Genomic DNA, 16,951 nt, shown 5'->3' on the forward strand with positions numbered 1-16,951 from the left:
TTTATTGTGAATTTCAATATCAGTATTCTTTCGTGTATTCTATTTGTCTTTCCTTGCACCTGTACCTCCAAGCAACATGCATTGATTCTGAACATATTTCAAGATTGGGGCGTGAAATAAATTTCAAGGACTTGTAACGTGGTTGATATCTACGAGTACTATGCTAATGAAGAGCCGTTGTATCCAGAGACAACTTGAGGATGAGTATTTTTTTTTCAAGTGGAGGGAACTGATTCAGTGTAGCCATCTTGATTAGGAATTATTTATTTACTAGCAATAAGATTTAATTTAGTTTGTCTTTTTCCTGTGTTGTTTATGTTTTCCCCGAAAGAATTAGGAGACGATGCTAGTTCTCTGTTGTATTTAGGAAATTTCAGATTATATCAATTGAACTTCGTATTTTATTTAATCTTGTGGATTCCAGAGATCCTATTCTTGGTGTGTTTTAAGTTTGAGACGCTAGGCCATGGTTGATATGTGATTCAATATTCTAGTAGATTAGGGTGTTGGGTGTTACCCATGCGTTCCGGATTTGAAACTCTCTTCACCTTTAACTTATTATAATAATTTCGAGCTCTCTCCTTCCCCTTTAATAATAAAAAATTAAAAGAAAAAAAATGATTATTTTGTTGCGTTACTTTTCAATCCACAACATTTCGAGATCAAACAATCTCCCCTCCCCTTTACATAGTTTTTTTTAGTATGACTCAATCCACTATATTTCAAGTTCAAATAATCTCCCCTCCTCTTAATATACACTATCCTCTTACCACACGCATACGAGTGCGGCAATTGACCTTTTTATATTTTTTTATTTAAATAATTAATTTACATATTTTAAAAAAATTATTAAAAAAAAAAAGAAATGAATTAATGACTTGAAACCACCCACTAAAGTGGGAGGTTTTGTTTTTGTTTTTTTTCTATAATTTTAAATATTAAATTCATTCAAAATAAAATTATGGTTAAATACTTTAGCTTCTTTTAGTTCAATTGTAAATTCTTAAAGGGCAATTTATGGTATTTTGAATGTTTCATTATTTTAGGATGCTCACTTTATATATATATATATATATTATAGTGGGACTCTTTAACATTACTCAGGCCATCTCCAAACCTGGGCTAAAAGCCAAATTACCCCCCCCAAATTACCCCCCCCCCAAACACTCTCCAACTCATGTTAAAATTTTAGGCTAAATGCCAAATGTTATTTCTGAGCCAAATACCCCCCAGCTTTCCCCCCGGGCTAAATGCCAAATGCTTATCAGAATTTAAATTTTTTTAGATTAAAATGTTCATAAAATTAATTTACAATAATCTACATATTTATTTATTTTTTTTTAAAATTGATTTAAGAAAAAAATTAGCCTAAGTTCATTCTTTAATCATTCCGGGCTAAAATTTTAGAGCAAAAGGGTTGGAGCAGAAAAGATGTTTCTGGGCTAAAAGCCAAATTTTCCGGGCTAAAAAATTTGGCTTTTAGCCCAAGGGTTGAAGATGGTCTCAAAGCAAGCGTAGTAATATCATTAAAAAAATATAATAATAAATCACCCTAACCCGCTCAGCAGAAGGCCCATCCATATTCCAAGCCCACAAAAAGGCCCATATGCGGCCTCCGAGTTTAGCGAAATCTCTATAAAAGTAAACCCAAACCCCCCCGTTCTCATCATCGACCTCCCTCGCCTTCTTCTCTCTCTTCGTTTCCCCAAATCTCCTTCCCTTTTGAATTTTGATGCCAATTTTGCTGTAGGGTCTTACCAGAAATTTATCGAATTTCAATTTCTTCTTTTCAAAAATTTATAAATTCCCTCCATATTCCGAACCTTCTTCCCTCTCGCAAACCCTAACCCTACCCAATTTCCCTTCCTTCCTGGAGGGTTTGCGATGTTTCTCAAAATCTGAATTCGAACCCTGTAATTTGGCATCTGATTCGTGTTCCGGAGTCTTCAATTCGCTGCAAGACTCCGAGAAATGCGTCTCTTTCACTTCAATTTTTGAATATCTTTGAGCTTTGCGTTCTGGGTTTTTTTCTAGGGTTTCTGAGTGTCCAGCTCGATTTTTCTTTCCCCCTTTATATGTTTCTGTTTGACTGCCGAGAAAACGAGGGAAAAGGAGGGGAAATTCGTGGGTTCTTGCCGGAATGCGCTCACGGGTCGATTAATATGAGAGTTGAAGAAAAAGCTGAGTGATATGAGGGTTTGAATATGAGCCATGGAGATGCGGACAGTAGCAGCAGAGTGAATCAACCCGGTAGTGATGTGCCGAGGAGAGCAGCAGGAGGAGGAGCCGATGAGTTTGGCCGGGCAGTGTCGAAAGTTGCGGTGGCGCAGATATGCGAGAGCGTTGGGTTTCAGAGCTTCAAAGAGTCTGCGATGGACGCCATGGCCGACATTGCCATCCGATACCTCCGTGACTTAGGGAAGATGTCGAGTTTTTACGCCAATTTGGCGGGCAGAACCGAGTCCAATGTGTTTGATATTATTAGGGCGCTGGAGGATTTGGAGTCATCGCAAGGGTTTTTGGGTGCGGCGGAGGTGGGTCATTGTCTTGCAGAGTCCGGGATTGTAAGAGGCATTGTGGAGTATGTAGGTTCGGCTGAGGAGATCCCGTTTGCACAGCCGTTGCCTCGGTTTCCAGTGATCAAGCAACGAAAATTGATCCCGAATTTTGAGCAGATTGGGGAGGCACCGCCGAGTAAGCATTTGCCCAATTGGTTGCCGGCTTTCCCTGATCCACACACTTACATTCAAACACCAATGTGGAATGAGAGGAAGACTGATCCTCGAGAAGATAAGATGGAGCAGGCTCGGCAGAGGAGGAAGGCCGAGAGGTCTCTGTTGAGTCTGCAGCAGAGGTTATTGTGCAATGGAGAGGCTTCTAGTTCAGGAGGAGCCTCTGCAGCAGTGGCATTGGCTGGTGGCAACGGCGTTAATGATGGAAGGGGATTGTTATTATTACAGGGGAATGAGACTGATCAAAGTAATCCATTCCTTGAACCGCCAATCCAGCCGGGGGAGAAAGAAGTATCAGTATCCCAAGTGGTTTTGCCATCCCAGTTTTCGGATGAAATGGCAAAAGGGAACAACAATGATGGTTCTTCCCTTTTGGATGCGTTTGCGCCCGCCATTGAAGCAGTGAAAAGCGGAGCATGGATGGATGGAGACGACGAAAGGAGGCAGCTTCTTCCTGAAAGCAGACCCGCAGTGAATTTCAAGTTGAGAAGCGGGAAGAAGTTTTTGGGGCAATCGTTGGATCTGAGCCTGCAAAAGAAGGGTTCCGGAAGACCGGCATATTGGTTCGGGCGAGAGGAGGAGAGGGACGACAAGAAGAGGAGAGCAGAGTTTATTCTTAGACAGTCGATGGAAAACCCACAGGAACTCACTCAGTTGTAGATTAATTTGACTGACTGGTTTTCTAGGGATTTTAGAAGTGGGGCTTTTGTGTACTTGGTTGGTTGTTCTACGAGTAGAGTCTAGCTGTTAGTAGTCCCACTCTCACATATTTTTTTGTTAGAGGTAATGTAAATGTATTTTTTTGTTTCCTTTCAATTTCCATGCTTTCTTGTGAACCAATTTTTCTGGGGTTTTTTCACCATCATTTGGTATTTGTATTGACACATTGAATTCTAATATTGAGTTGATCATATAGCACCAAATCATGTGCTCCTCCATGATCTTCAACTTTTATTTCCTTTTTGGGTAGCCATTTAAAGTAGAGAAAAATGGAAAGCGGTTTTCCCACTTCTTTTCTCGCCATGCAAGTATAAGGATAAATTGAGACGAGCAAATCTCACTGGAATTATAATTAGAAAGCTGGAAAATCTCCAAGTTGAAATTACTTTAAAGGACTAGCCAAGGCAACGAGAAAGTCGGCAGGTATCCGTCTTTGGTAGGGGGGCTACAGATGTTAAGAGAAAATACAAAAGCACAGTCCGAGACAACTATGAAATGTAAAGCAACATATGCCAACTGATCTGCCAAATGCTGCCATTCTACCCTTTTAAAGGCCAAGAAAGAAACTGAAATCGGTCCCAGTTCGCTTGATTGAAAAAACCTCAGTGTTTGAACTTCAAATCCATCTCCACAGGTAACACTCTGGCACGATGGTTGAAAATCATAAAGTCAAGGTTGTCTGGTAGAGAAACAATCCTGCACTCCAAAATAAACGAATGTCAAATATCTGATCAAACATCTTGCATATACCAATTCCAATGTCAAATTAGCTATCACTCCACAACTCTGAATTTCCAGTGCTGAAACCGTGGAATAAATAGCAACTGACATATTTCATTCACACAGTTTCTCTTGCAAAGTTTATGCCTAAAAGGCGCAGACATAGCTGGTTCTTTCCTTGTTGAAGAGTACGCATTTGTTATCCACTCATCTCTATGAATATGCATCAAGGATTAGCCCTCAGTCTTACTGATGCATTAAAAGTTACTTATGCAAGGAAAAATGAACTTGATAACTGATGGGAGACAAATTAAGGTCAACCACATCTTCGAGTAACCTTACACTATCTGGCCATGCAAAGAGGGTTACAATATATTTCCCAATTACTAAACAAACCCAGATAGTTTACAAGTGAAGTCCAATATCAGGCTCATTTGTAGGTTGCCTTTAACTATTATCTTTTATAAGAGATAGTTGCCCAAAATTATTAAGGGCAGCTTCTATATGCATTACGTAAATTGATGGTCATCTTATATTAAAAAAAGTCAAAAGCTATATTGCACTCGCCCTTTTTTTGTCTCTAAACTCAAGATTTTAATCCCTACGTTTTGTATCTCTTTACAAACTTCCCTCCCTTTATCCCACTACTCTCACATCCCAATTTTATCTCGATAATAAGTTTTTTGTTATGTGGTCGACTTTTTTTTCAGATAACTCCCATTTGCATATTTGCAACATGTTTCACCAATAACAACAGGGAGCATGTCAGTGCATTCCCATTTGAATAGCATTCAACTTCTCAGTTAACTAAGAATGTGAAACTATCTACTGCATCGCCAAAAAACTGCAGAATATTCTCTCTTACTTTACAATAAATTTACAGAAAGAAAGTTCCGTTTTCAATCTGTAAGGGAGCATTGCTCCACAATCTTCAGAAGGACATGGGAACAACAGCTAATAACCTTATCCATAAGCCCCACTACAAGGAGATATACAAATTCCGCTCTTAGCCTATGTTGGGTTTATCGATAATCAAGAAAGCAAAGAACTACTCTCTGCGCTTGAAGAAATGGATGTCAACCTCCAAATCTGTCCAAGTTGGTGGAAGAAGATAATACTCGGACAAAATTTGGAGTTGGCATCCATTTCTTCAATCAACACACATTCTCTTTATTTCAATCCAATCGGCCTTTATCTTTCCATTATCCTATTATTAGTGAAAATATAAAAGAAAAGGATTTAACTCCAGGGTTTTCTTCTCAAAGTCTATCTTCCAATTAAATTAAGATTTAATAAAGTTCCCAAAGTATTAACATATTCTCTTTATTTCAACTTAACCAAGCACAAGGGAATATTCAAAGTTCCCGTTTTTTACTTTATGGTCTCTATTTTCTCAATCTGACTATAATCAAACCAGTGTATTAAAAGCGTGAGGCGTGGGCGAGGCGCCCGAGGGATAGCCCGGCCTAGGCTTGACGCGTGACGCGAAGGCCTCATAGGACCTAAATTTTTTAATACATACACTGAGCGTACACATATATTATATTAAAAAAAAAGAAGATTATTAACCAATAATCACTCTAAGCACACGAATATATTATAAATATATATACACACATATATAGACACATTATATTATATATATATATATATATATATATATATATATAATAATAAAAGATGAAAAGCGTAATCAGCACACATATAACAATGCACGCAGATAACACACACATCCATTATATAAAAAATAAAAATCAGAATAAAAAGGCAGAGAGACGATAATGCAAGGAAGAGGTATGAGGCAGTTAAAACCCTACCCAAAATTTGGGTTTGGGAGTTTAAAAAAAAAAAAAAAAAAAAACCTGAGGTGCGCCTTTGGCTGCCTAGGCGGCTCCAGCGAAGCCTTACTCCCACTCCCTCAAAACAGAGGCGGCAACCCTGAAGCCCAGCCTCAAAGGGCACCTAAGCGCACCCTGAGGCAAGCCTTTTAAAACATTGAATCAAACATAAAATTTGAAATTGTTGACGTCTTCTTTCGATCCAATCCTTGCCAAATCACAAATTCGCAAACATGATATTCTAGACCGTATTATATGCAAAGTGCATAAGCATAACACAATGATTACAGTTTACTTCAACTTTCAATTCAATCGAAAATAAGTCCAATCACACCCTGAACTCAAATCTAAGTCAGATGTTGAACAGAATAAAACGCATAAACATACCGATTCTCTTCAGAATGGGGATGAATCGAAAGAAATGTGCCCGGGACAGTAAGTGCCGCCCACATACAGAACACTAACCCTAGAAGCAATTCAGCCACCACCTGTATCCCCAACAAACCCTTTTAGACAAATAAGCACCTAAAACACAATCAGAACAATTTTCAGAATTTGTTTTTGCTAAATCTTACAGTCAATGGAGGTCCTGGAAACTCTTCCTCCATAATCTTCAACAATCCTCTGTCTGCAATCAAATCAATCAAACAGTCCAATTTCAATCACACAAAACCCCTAAAAAAATTTACTCAACTACTGCAAATCGATCTTTAAATACATACACACACACACACACACACACACATATAGATATATAGATATACAGAAGGTTAGGGCTTACATTGAACGGTTGAATAAGCGGCATGAGAGAGAATTACAACGCCCAAGATGCCAACAACGAAGCCCAAACTCATCGCCATTCTGGCTGCGATCTCGAGCAGGCTAGAACTCCGGTATCGGCCCTAAACGACGTCGTTAACGATGCAAGCACGAATTGTCGTTTGGCTCTTCTTCTCCAGTCCACACTGAGAGATTCTTCCCCGTTTTGCTTCGCTTTGTAGAAGCTGCGAATTAATACTTGGGAAACTACATGCCGTCTTATGAATCAGTTCTTACTACGAACCGTTTCATTCTTTACGACACGTCGTTTATCTCTTTTCATGCAACCGTCTCTCCCCCAACTAGGGCCGGGCCGGGCCCAATTTTGAAGGGACCGGATTGGACTCGAGTTTAAAAGAGACGGGCCTGGCCGGGTCCAAGGGTCCATTGGTTTTTTTTTTTTTTTTTGTGAAAAAAAAACTTAAAATTTGCACAAATTCACCACTAGTGCAATATGCAGATTTTACAACTTGCATAAATTCCATCCCTGCACAGATTCACATCCAATCCAAACATTACAAAGAACACCCTGTCTAGTGCAGTAACCTTTTTTTCATATGAACATGATTGGGCCTGTAATTCCCTATAAGAGTTACAAAATGAGGTACAAACACAGAAAACAGGATAAATTATCTAATTCCACTATAGATTCACAATCGCACTCTTCAATCTATCATTAAGGTTCTATTGTATGATGAATCCCTTGTCTTCTAGGACAAAATAAGAGGAGAAGTCTACTTATCCTAGTGTATTAAACAAGGAAAACATTGGTAAAGCGTTTGCAGTACTTAAACTCCTATTGCATTTACCAACAAAAAAAAGAATCCTATTGCATAATTGCAAGACAATGGAGAATGCCATTATAAATTGTTGCCCACAAGCACTCAAGGGAATTTACATAATGGAAGTGCAAAGTGCTAACATAAGGCAGTAACCATAGTGATCTAGCTCCTTTCCCTATCTTGTAGTAGTAATTATATTGCTTCTTTCCAAGTAAAAGAAGCACTTTCCAAGTAAAAGAAGCAAGTAGCTCTTAAATACAAGTTGTTTTTTCACCTTGGAAAATTTCCATATAGGAGCTAATCATGTAAAAGCATGAACCACAAGAAACTATTCCCCACCCCAAGAACAAATTTCATTGTTTCAATTTCACAATTAACTTAAGTAAAACAAATGCTTCTAGCAACCTTTTTGCTTTAGTTAAACCCTGTGCATCATATAAAGGATGATATCATGAACAAAACACCACCTTCTGTTAAGTAATTGTAAATAGAAACTACAAAATACATAGAACGAATACGCGGAGTTGTTTGAAAAATAACCAAAATCATAAACCGTAATTGTGAATCAGACAATATCAACAAACCACAATTTCATCTATTATCCATGTACTATAACAATGACACTAGTTTAACAATAATTCCTCCGCAATTCAATACAACAAACAATACTAGGGGAAAACATTCAAACTAAACTCTAACAAATGATAATGCGATTACCTACGAATGATCATTTGCAATGACTTAAATCACAAAATGTAAATTAACGAAAACATTACTTGCAAATATTTAAAGCTTTAGAGACAGAGGAATGTGAAGCTCAACTTGATATTAGCTCTTGACCTGCATCGATTATAGCCATTTGCCCCTCCTTCCCATAACCCCAACACCCACGAAAATGAATACCCAATACCCAATTGGAGGGCAAATGAACCCAGTAAAATCAACACCCACAAAAATTCTCGATATTCATCAATCTACAAATTCTAATTTAAAAACCCTACAATCACTACACCAGAAATTCACATTAATAACAAAACCCTAATTCAAAATTACCTAAATTTTAGAGGGATGATGGCTGGTAGCAGTGTTCTCGACGACAGTGATGGGGTGATGGTGGTTGCGAATGCGATGGTGTTGTCGAAGAGGAGAGAATTGAGCCAACGTGGTTCTAGGACCTAGGTTCTCTAGGATGTCATCGAGAATGATGGCTAGATGGGTGTTGTCGTTGGTCGTGACGGTGGTGATGGGCTGGGTTCTCTAGGATGTCGTCGAAGTCGAGGGAGTGACGGATGGTGGAAAGGTGGGAGTGAGACTGATTCTAGAAACCTGGACTTGGGATGACTAGGGTAGAAAGTTTAGAAACTAACTGTTCAGATTGGATGATAGGTTATCATTCAATCTCGACCGTTCATTATAATTAGAAATGGGTTGGTCCGGGCCTCGTTTTTCTAGGGTTTAGGACTCGGCCCGCCCCGTAAATGGCATGGGCCCACTCCGCCCCGCCCCGCCCCGTTTATTTTCTAAAACATTTGCAACCGGCCCGTACCCACCCCGACCTACGATTCCTTTACCCGTTTACCCACCCCTACCCCCAACTCTCCCAAATTCTCAGGTTATTTCCATAACGTCACCACTTCTTTCCCACATCCTCAGGCATTTCTCCCAAACGTCACTGTTTCAGTGTATCTCAGAGCAAATTTCCTTGCCATTAATTTAGCATTTAAGTGTAAGGTAATTTACTCAAAACTCTAATCCACCAGCTAAATTTCACTTCTTTTTTTTGTTTAATGTGATTAATTTTCAATTTTTTCAATTGGATTTTGCTGTTTTAGGCCAATGGAGGATAATTGAGTTCCTTGCCTCACTTGTAGACTCTGAGAAAATTTCCAAAGGGAGGAACTTGCTGCAAAAGTGGAACAATAGAGATTCCAATCCAATGCGATATTAACAATTAAGTATTTACACCAATCCGGGGCTAGAGTTGTTCTTGCTACAGTGTTGTTGTGAATATACATTTAAGAACGGAAAAAACAGAACAAATTTGAGAAATCGAAAACAAAATAACCAAGATAAACAACACCAAGAATTAACATGGTTCGGTTATATGTGCCTCTTCCACGGGGCAACTACAACAACAATCTTTTATAGCATATCAATAACGAGTACAACGGATAATCTACCCAAGCCTCTAGGATTAAGACTTCACGAAAACCTGAAAGAACAAGAGTAAGAAATATACTCTTATCTCTTTTTTTTTTCCTCTTGCACACACTTAGCTCTTCTCTCACTCTATGTCCTTGAGTGGTATACAAATTATTGCTTTGCTCCAAATTCAAAACTAGTACAATAGCCCCTTTATATAAACATAATAAAAGTCTTCTTCAATAAGGATTACTAATTGTAAATGGAATCTAGTTATAAATCTTTCTCCAATTGAGAAACTAATCCCAATTAGGAAAACAACTTAAATTGGGCAAGCAATTTAAACGAGGTAAACAATTTAAATTTGATAAATAAACTTCAGTTGGGTAAACAACTCAAACTTTAATTGGGTAAACAACCTTAATTGGGAAAACAACTCCAACTGGGAAAACCATTCCAATTGGAAAACCAACTCCAATTGGGAAAACCACACCAATTGAGAAACAACTTCAATTGGGAAAACAATTTAATCCTCTAAGACTATATTTCCCAATAGCCTTAGGACAACTCATTATGGGCTGTAAAAACCCAACAATCTCCCCTACAGACCATGAGCAAGGTATACCAAAATAGGATTGCTCCTTTTAATCAAACTTCTCATAATCAGGCTTCCCCTGATTGAATTACTCATGACCAGACTCCTTTTAATCAAACTATTCATAACCAGGCTTATTCTAATTGAACTACTCATAACCAAACTCCCCAGGTTGAACTATTTGTAACCAGGGTCATCCTGATTGAAACTACTTATGATCAGACTTTCCTTGATCGAACTTCTCTTGACCAAACTCTTCTTGATCAGACTTCTCATGACTAGGCTTTCCGAATCACAGTATCCATGACCAGACTCCCTTGATGGAACATCTTTTGATTAAATAGTTTAAAGTAGGTAAATAGTTTAAATTGGGTAAATAACTCCAATTAGGATAACTACTCCAATTGGGAAACTAACTCCAATTAGGAAAACCACTCCAATCGAGAAACAATTTCAATTGGAAAACAATTTAATTCTCCAAGACTATATTTCCCAATTGGAGTATGAGAAAACAAATCCTTAGGACAATTCATCACGGGCTGGAAAAACCCGACAAAAACAAATCCTAAATTGTTTGTTGCATAGGCTTTTGCAGGTACATAATGCTTCTTGGTAATGTTAGTTTAAATTTATGAACGGCATTTAGGAGATTATGATGTTCGATTACAGCTGACATTGTGTTGTTTTAGCATGATGAGGCTATGCTTCATGACAATTGAACATTTTAATAATTCGTTTATTGCTTAATGGTCTCCACATTTTGAATTTCCTGTCATCTTTTGTTTATTTTTTTGGAAGGGATATTATAAGAGCACAGGCCAAAAGCCAACAGAAAAACAGAGAGCCCACACAAGGGCAAGCACAGCAAAACAAACAAAGGGCTGTGTGAGGGAGAACAACAGAACAAGGACGCTACCACAAAGGTGAGACGTCGTCCCAACACACACCCAAACCAAAAACCACTTACGGAGGGCAAGGAAGACCATCTTTGTTAAGAATGTGAACCAAAGAAGATGGGGGTCGCCTGACCCAAATGATGCCGCACATCTCCAAATTAGACCTCGACGCCAGATGGTCCGCCGACTAATTGGCCAGTCTTGGAACCCAAGACCAGCGACAGCCCTGAAAAGAATTCCCCAACCATAAAATAGATTCTAGGATGGGGAATACTTCCCAGCTGCCCTGGGCAATATCACCCTTCAAAGACGAGACTACCTCAAGCGAGTCCGATTTAGCAACAATCCACCGAAAACCCAACTCAGCCGCCAACTCACAGCCCTTTAGCATCGCCAAAGCTTCAGCGAACACCACAAACGGAGCACCAATAGACCACTTGTGGGCCGCAACAAAAAGCCCATTATGATCCCTCAGCACCGCAGCCAACCTAGCCATACCATCAAACTGACACCAGCTAGCATCAACATTAACTTTAATGAAGGGAGCAGATGGGGGGGGCCAACGAGGATCTAGAATGGGGGAAGGTCGGGATCGGGACAAAGGAACCTGCACCTCCAAAAAAGAACCCAGGGAGAAAGAGATAGAATGCAGCACCTGGGAGGGAGCTAAGGCCGAAGCCTTAAAGATAAAATTACATCTAACCTTCCAAATGTACCAGCAAGAGAAAGCAATGACAGAGAGAAGCCTCGATCGGTCCTGAAGATTAGGAGTATGGTTGATCAAAACACTGAGCCAGTGATGATAAGAAGACACACCTTCACCAACCCTCCGAAGACCAAGCGGACCACCATACCAAATTGGCTCAACCCAAGGACACCTCAGCAGCAAATGAAGCACTGATTCCTCCTGAGTCTTACAAATAGGACACATGGGAGATGAAGCAGACCTGCGCTTAAACAAACCCCCCACAGTGGCCAAAGCCTCACTAACAGCTCGCCATAAAAAATGACGAATTTTCGGCGGGGCTTTAGCATGCCAAATAGCTTTCCAAAACGAGGTCCCCAAAGTACTTGTGACGACAGAAGCAGGAGCCCTCGTCAACTCCCATGAGGAATGGATCCAGTGATAACCCGACCGGACCGAATAATTACCCAACTTACTCGACGTCCAGATCAATCGGTCCCGGCGAGAACAATTCCCCAAAGGAATATCATAAATAGCTTTTAGTTCCACCTCAGAAATGAACGGACGTAAAAATTCAATGTCCCACGACTTGGTACTCGGGCAGATAAGGGAGGAGACCTTGGTATTCAGAGTGACAGAAGTGGGAGAACTGGGAATAGGATGCCCAAGAGGAAAAGAGGGTAGCCATCTATCAACCCAAAGCCGAGTATCCCTGCCATTCAGAATCTGCCAGTGAGCTCCATTTTTCAGAATGTCACGACCCACGGGAAGGCTAGCCCAAGCCCAAAAGGCACGACTTCCTAACTTCGCATCCAAGAAGGAAGAGTGAAGGAAGTACCGTGCCTTTAGCGTCTGAGCCCATAACGAATTAGGATTAAGAATCAAACACCAGCATTGTTTGACTAACAACGCATCATTGAAGTCCTGGAAATTCCGAAATCCCAAACCCCCTTCATATTTAGGCCGACCCAGAGTATCCCAATTCACCCAATGAATCTTCCTATGCCCACCACAGTCACCCCACAAAAAGCCCGCGGACATAGAGTCTAGGTCTTTGCAAACAGCAACCGGGAATTTAAATAAATTCATATGGTAGGTAGGAATAGCTTGAACAACAGCCTTCAGTAAAACTTCCTTCCCTGCAAAAGAGAGAGCAGATTGCTTCCAGCCCTGAATCTTTCCCAACACTCCCCCTTTCACAAAAGCAAGGCTACTACGCTTAGATCTTCCTCAAATGGCAGGCAGCCCAAGGTACACCCCCGGGTCGGACACCGACGGCATACCTAATAAGGAGCCAAGCTGCGACCTCACCTGAGCTGGAGTGTTCCGACCAAAGTACACACTAGACTTTTGAAGATTCATCATCTGACCCGAGGCCAAACAATACTGGTTGAGGATATGCATAATATTTTCACCATTTCTCTGAGTCGCCTGAAGGCAGATTAAAGTATCATCCGCGAAAAACAGGTGCGAAATACAAGGACCACGAGGATTCATGTGGATACCGTTAAGCCGCCTATCGTCCACTCCCCTCTGAATCATACGGGAAAGAACATCACTAACCATAAGAAACAAATACGGAGAGAGAGGGTCTCCTTGACGGATTCCACAAGAGGGAGAAAACCATTTCCCAGGCTGACCATTCAGTAAGATCGCAAACTTCACCGTACGCACACAGTTCATGACCAAATTGGTCCAGTCACGACTAAAACCGAGTTTCAACAAAACCGCTTCCAAGAAGTCCCATTCAACTCGGTCATACGCCTTTTGCATGTCCAATTTAACACACATCTCAAACTTCTGCTTAGTTTTCCTCAGCTTCAAGAAATGGAACAATTCATGAGCAAGCCCAAGGTTCTCCTGAATTTGCCTATCCGCAATAAAAGCGTTCTGCATAGGTGAGATTAACAGAGGCAGCAAAGGTTGCAAACGATTTGCCAACACCTTGGAAAGAATCTTAAAAGAGAAATTGCAAAGACTGATAGGACGATATTGGGACACCAGTTCAGGAGTAGGGACTTTAGGAATCAAAACTAAGTACGTAGAGTTAATGCTTCGAGAATTACCCACACCCTGCATGAAATCCATCACCAAACCATTCACCTCAGCAACAATAATGTCCTAGAAGGAGTGATAAAAAATACCTTGAAACCCGTCCGGTCCCGGAGCTTTCAAACCCCCCATTTGATGAACAGCAGCCTTAATCTCCTCCTCAGAAACAGGCTTGATAAGATCAGCATTCATTAACTCCGAAACCATAGGCTCCAAACAGTTGAGTATATTACCCCAATCCCTACTACCCACGGAAGTATAAAGGGATTGAAAGTGATCATCCACTAAGGTGAAGACCCTCCTACCATCATCCACCCATTGGCCATCCACATCTTTCAACCTAACAATTGAATTAACCCGTCTCCTTTGAAGAGTCGTGCGATGGAAGAAAGCAGTATTGGCATCACCATCACGTAACCAGTTGACTCTAAACCTCTACAACCAATATAGTTCCTCCTGTTCACGCAACTGATCAATGCGATTAAAGACGACTTGTATCTCCTCAACATTATCCTCCTAATGAAGCTGAAGCAAATCCAGATGATGCACCAACTCCTCGATTTCCAAACCGCGCTTCTTAAACTTGTTTCGACTCCAAGTGATTAAATGAGATTTACAGATTGAGAGTTTCTGATGCCACGTATCGAGCCACCGCCCCTTACCTAGAGAGCTCCAACACTTTGTCACCAAATCCCTACAATCCTCCTCCTTAGCCCAGAAAGCCTCAAACGGAATATTCGTTTACCCTTACGCGCAGAGGGCTGGGATTGAACCACGATTGGGCAATAGTCCGAGCCAATCACCGTCTCATGAAGGACTGAAGTATGAGGTCAAAGATTTTGCCAAAGAAAGTTAACAGCCGCCCTGTCTAACCTTTCCTCAACAAGATTACCATACCGCATACCACGCCACGTGAACTTCGGACCAATGAACCCCAGATCCATCAAATTAGCCGCATTCAAGAAATTGTTCAAGTATCCAAGTCTATTGTAAAGAACACGAGCTCCCCCAGATTTCTCATGGTCCCACACAAACTCATTGAAATCCCCACCACAAAGCCAGGGAATATCCGTCGGACCAAAGTAGTTAGTCATCCAATTCCAGAAATCCATCTTTTCTCTTCTGTACGGCGTACCATAAACAAAAGTACAACGCACCCAGGAGCGACAATCCTCCATGCAGAAACACACATCAATAATGTGAGTAGAAGAAAAGAGGATATTAACATTCATCGACTCATGCCACCATAAACTTAATCCCCCTGCTCGACCAATAGGCGAAACATAGAAGCCAAAAGAGTACCCCATATGCCGACGAATACCATCAATCCTATGATCCTTCATTTTCGTCTCAGATAAAAAGATCATAGAGGGTCTATGTTTCCTGATCAGCCCACGAAGGGCCCGAACTACCGGGTCCGACCCTAGACCACGGCAGTTCCAAAGAAGGTAATTCATGGCTGCCTTGCGGCTGTTAGGGGCCAGCCGCCACCGCCACGAGATGAACCATCCTGCTGTTGCTCCGTACTAAACCTCTGCTCTATGTCTCCACTTTTCTCCGAAAAAACTCCATGGGCTGGGCTGTTAGAATGAAACTCCAGAAAAGGTTTCTGCACCAATGAGTCCCGCTCCCCCTCCAAGTACCTGGCCTGGACACAAAGATTCCGAAATCACGTTTTATCCTGTTGCGGAATACCACCATCTCCCTTCTTTATCTTCTTCGTGACAGAGAGAGCCAAGTTTGCATGTTGTAATTCTAGCATTCTCTTCTGTTTGGAACCTTTACGGGGGATGACTGTCCTTTATGTATGAGAAACCAGTAAAGGTGTCTGAATGACGTGCATCATTGGGTTCTCCATACCCGTTGTTGATTTAAGATGAATCTCGTCTTGGGCTTCCGCGTCCTCCGTCAGACTCGAGCCAGCCGTGGGTCGCCCAGTAACGCCATACGGACCCTCATCTAGGTGAACAAGTCTTACTGATGGGCTCAAATCCAGCGGGATGTGAAAGTCTAGAGTTCTACTAGATTGAGGGCCCAATAAGCCAGAAGCCCGACCTAACTGACCATTGATCACGTGCAAGTGTTCAGCTAGGGCCCACGGACAAGACCCATTCTTGAGATCCACGATGTTAGACCCTCCAATCTGTCTCCAGGTCTGCATTTCACTGGGAATGCGAGCCGCTTCAATGTGTGTGGGGCCCTCCGTGCTTGCCACATTAGCTTCACTCGACGGGGTCACCCTGCATCCCACGCGCTGCCCTCCACATCCACTCTCTATCAATCTCTTCATACCCGTCGTTTTCCGTCCGCTAAGATTGGTTTGAGCTGGTCTCGGACGTTCAATAATTTCCTGAATCGGGGCAGCTTTTAACCAATCCCCATAACCATTTCCACCACCCCGATGTTGCTCAAATGGGCAATCCGTATTCATATGCCCAATTCTTCCACACCTGTAGCAAAAATCCTGGAGTCTTTCATAGCTAAATTCAATCCAGGTGTCCTGCTTCTGTTTCCTGGGCAACCAACAAGCACTTTCGCTCGCAGAAATCCACATGCCATAGACGGATCTTCCACTTCCTCCACTTGCCCAATAACCATAGCTAACCTTGTGATGTTTGAAGACGAACTGAGACATAACGGAACGCCCCTGATTTGGACCCAAAAGGGGACCAAATCCCATTTAATTTCCTCCAAAGCTAAGTCCTGGACCATCTTTTAACTGAAATTTTTTTTTCATCACAGCCCAGGGAACCTGAGATAGAATTTGCCTAGCCGAGTTCTCATCAGGCACTATAATGATATACAGATTATCTTTCACCCATTTGACTTACATCTCTCCCATTTCTTTCCAAGCTGCCCGCAGAATTTTTCTGACCCCCTACTTGTTGAGTTGCTTCGCGTGTAACACCGCTCCCACCAGTTTCACACCTTGCTCCATCGGAGTTAATTCTAAAGATTCCTCTAGGTGTA

The 16,951-nt window shown here is 41.3% G+C and overlaps 3 protein-coding genes across 3 annotated transcripts; 1 reads left to right on the plus strand and 2 right to left on the minus strand.

Annotated features, from left to right (window-relative positions):
* Positions 1-1,653: 1,653 nt before the first annotated feature.
* On the plus strand, positions 1,654-3,655 carry LOC126593326 (transcription initiation factor TFIID subunit 8-like). The gene has a single exon (XM_050259362.1). It carries the CDS (start codon positions 2,205-2,207, stop codon positions 3,390-3,392), a length of 1,188 nt encoding a protein of 395 aa, XP_050115319.1. The 5' UTR covers positions 1,654-2,204; the 3' UTR covers positions 3,393-3,655.
* A 118-nt stretch (positions 3,656-3,773) lies between these two features.
* Positions 3,774-7,014, minus strand: LOC126593327 (membrane magnesium transporter-like). The gene is made up of 4 exons (XM_050259363.1): positions 6,792-7,014; positions 6,586-6,638; positions 6,398-6,498; positions 3,774-4,148 (listed from the first exon to the last, which is right to left on the minus strand). Exons 1-4 carry the CDS (start codon positions 6,868-6,870, stop codon positions 4,055-4,057), a joined length of 327 nt encoding a protein of 108 aa, XP_050115320.1. The 5' UTR covers positions 6,871-7,014; the 3' UTR covers positions 3,774-4,054.
* A 4,417-nt stretch (positions 7,015-11,431) lies between these two features.
* Positions 11,432-15,438, minus strand: LOC126592196 (uncharacterized). Its single transcript, XM_050257925.1, has 5 exons — positions 14,855-15,438; positions 14,074-14,321; positions 13,213-13,962; positions 11,948-13,068; positions 11,432-11,851 (listed from the first exon to the last, which is right to left on the minus strand). Exons 1-5 carry the CDS (start codon positions 15,436-15,438, stop codon positions 11,432-11,434), a joined length of 3,123 nt encoding a protein of 1,040 aa, XP_050113882.1.
* Positions 15,439-16,951: the final 1,513 nt, after the last annotated feature.

This window comes from Malus sylvestris, chromosome 12, assembly GCF_916048215.2.
Source record: "Malus sylvestris chromosome 12, drMalSylv7.2, whole genome shotgun sequence".
Taxonomy (NCBI): domain Eukaryota; kingdom Viridiplantae; phylum Streptophyta; class Magnoliopsida; order Rosales; family Rosaceae; genus Malus; species Malus sylvestris.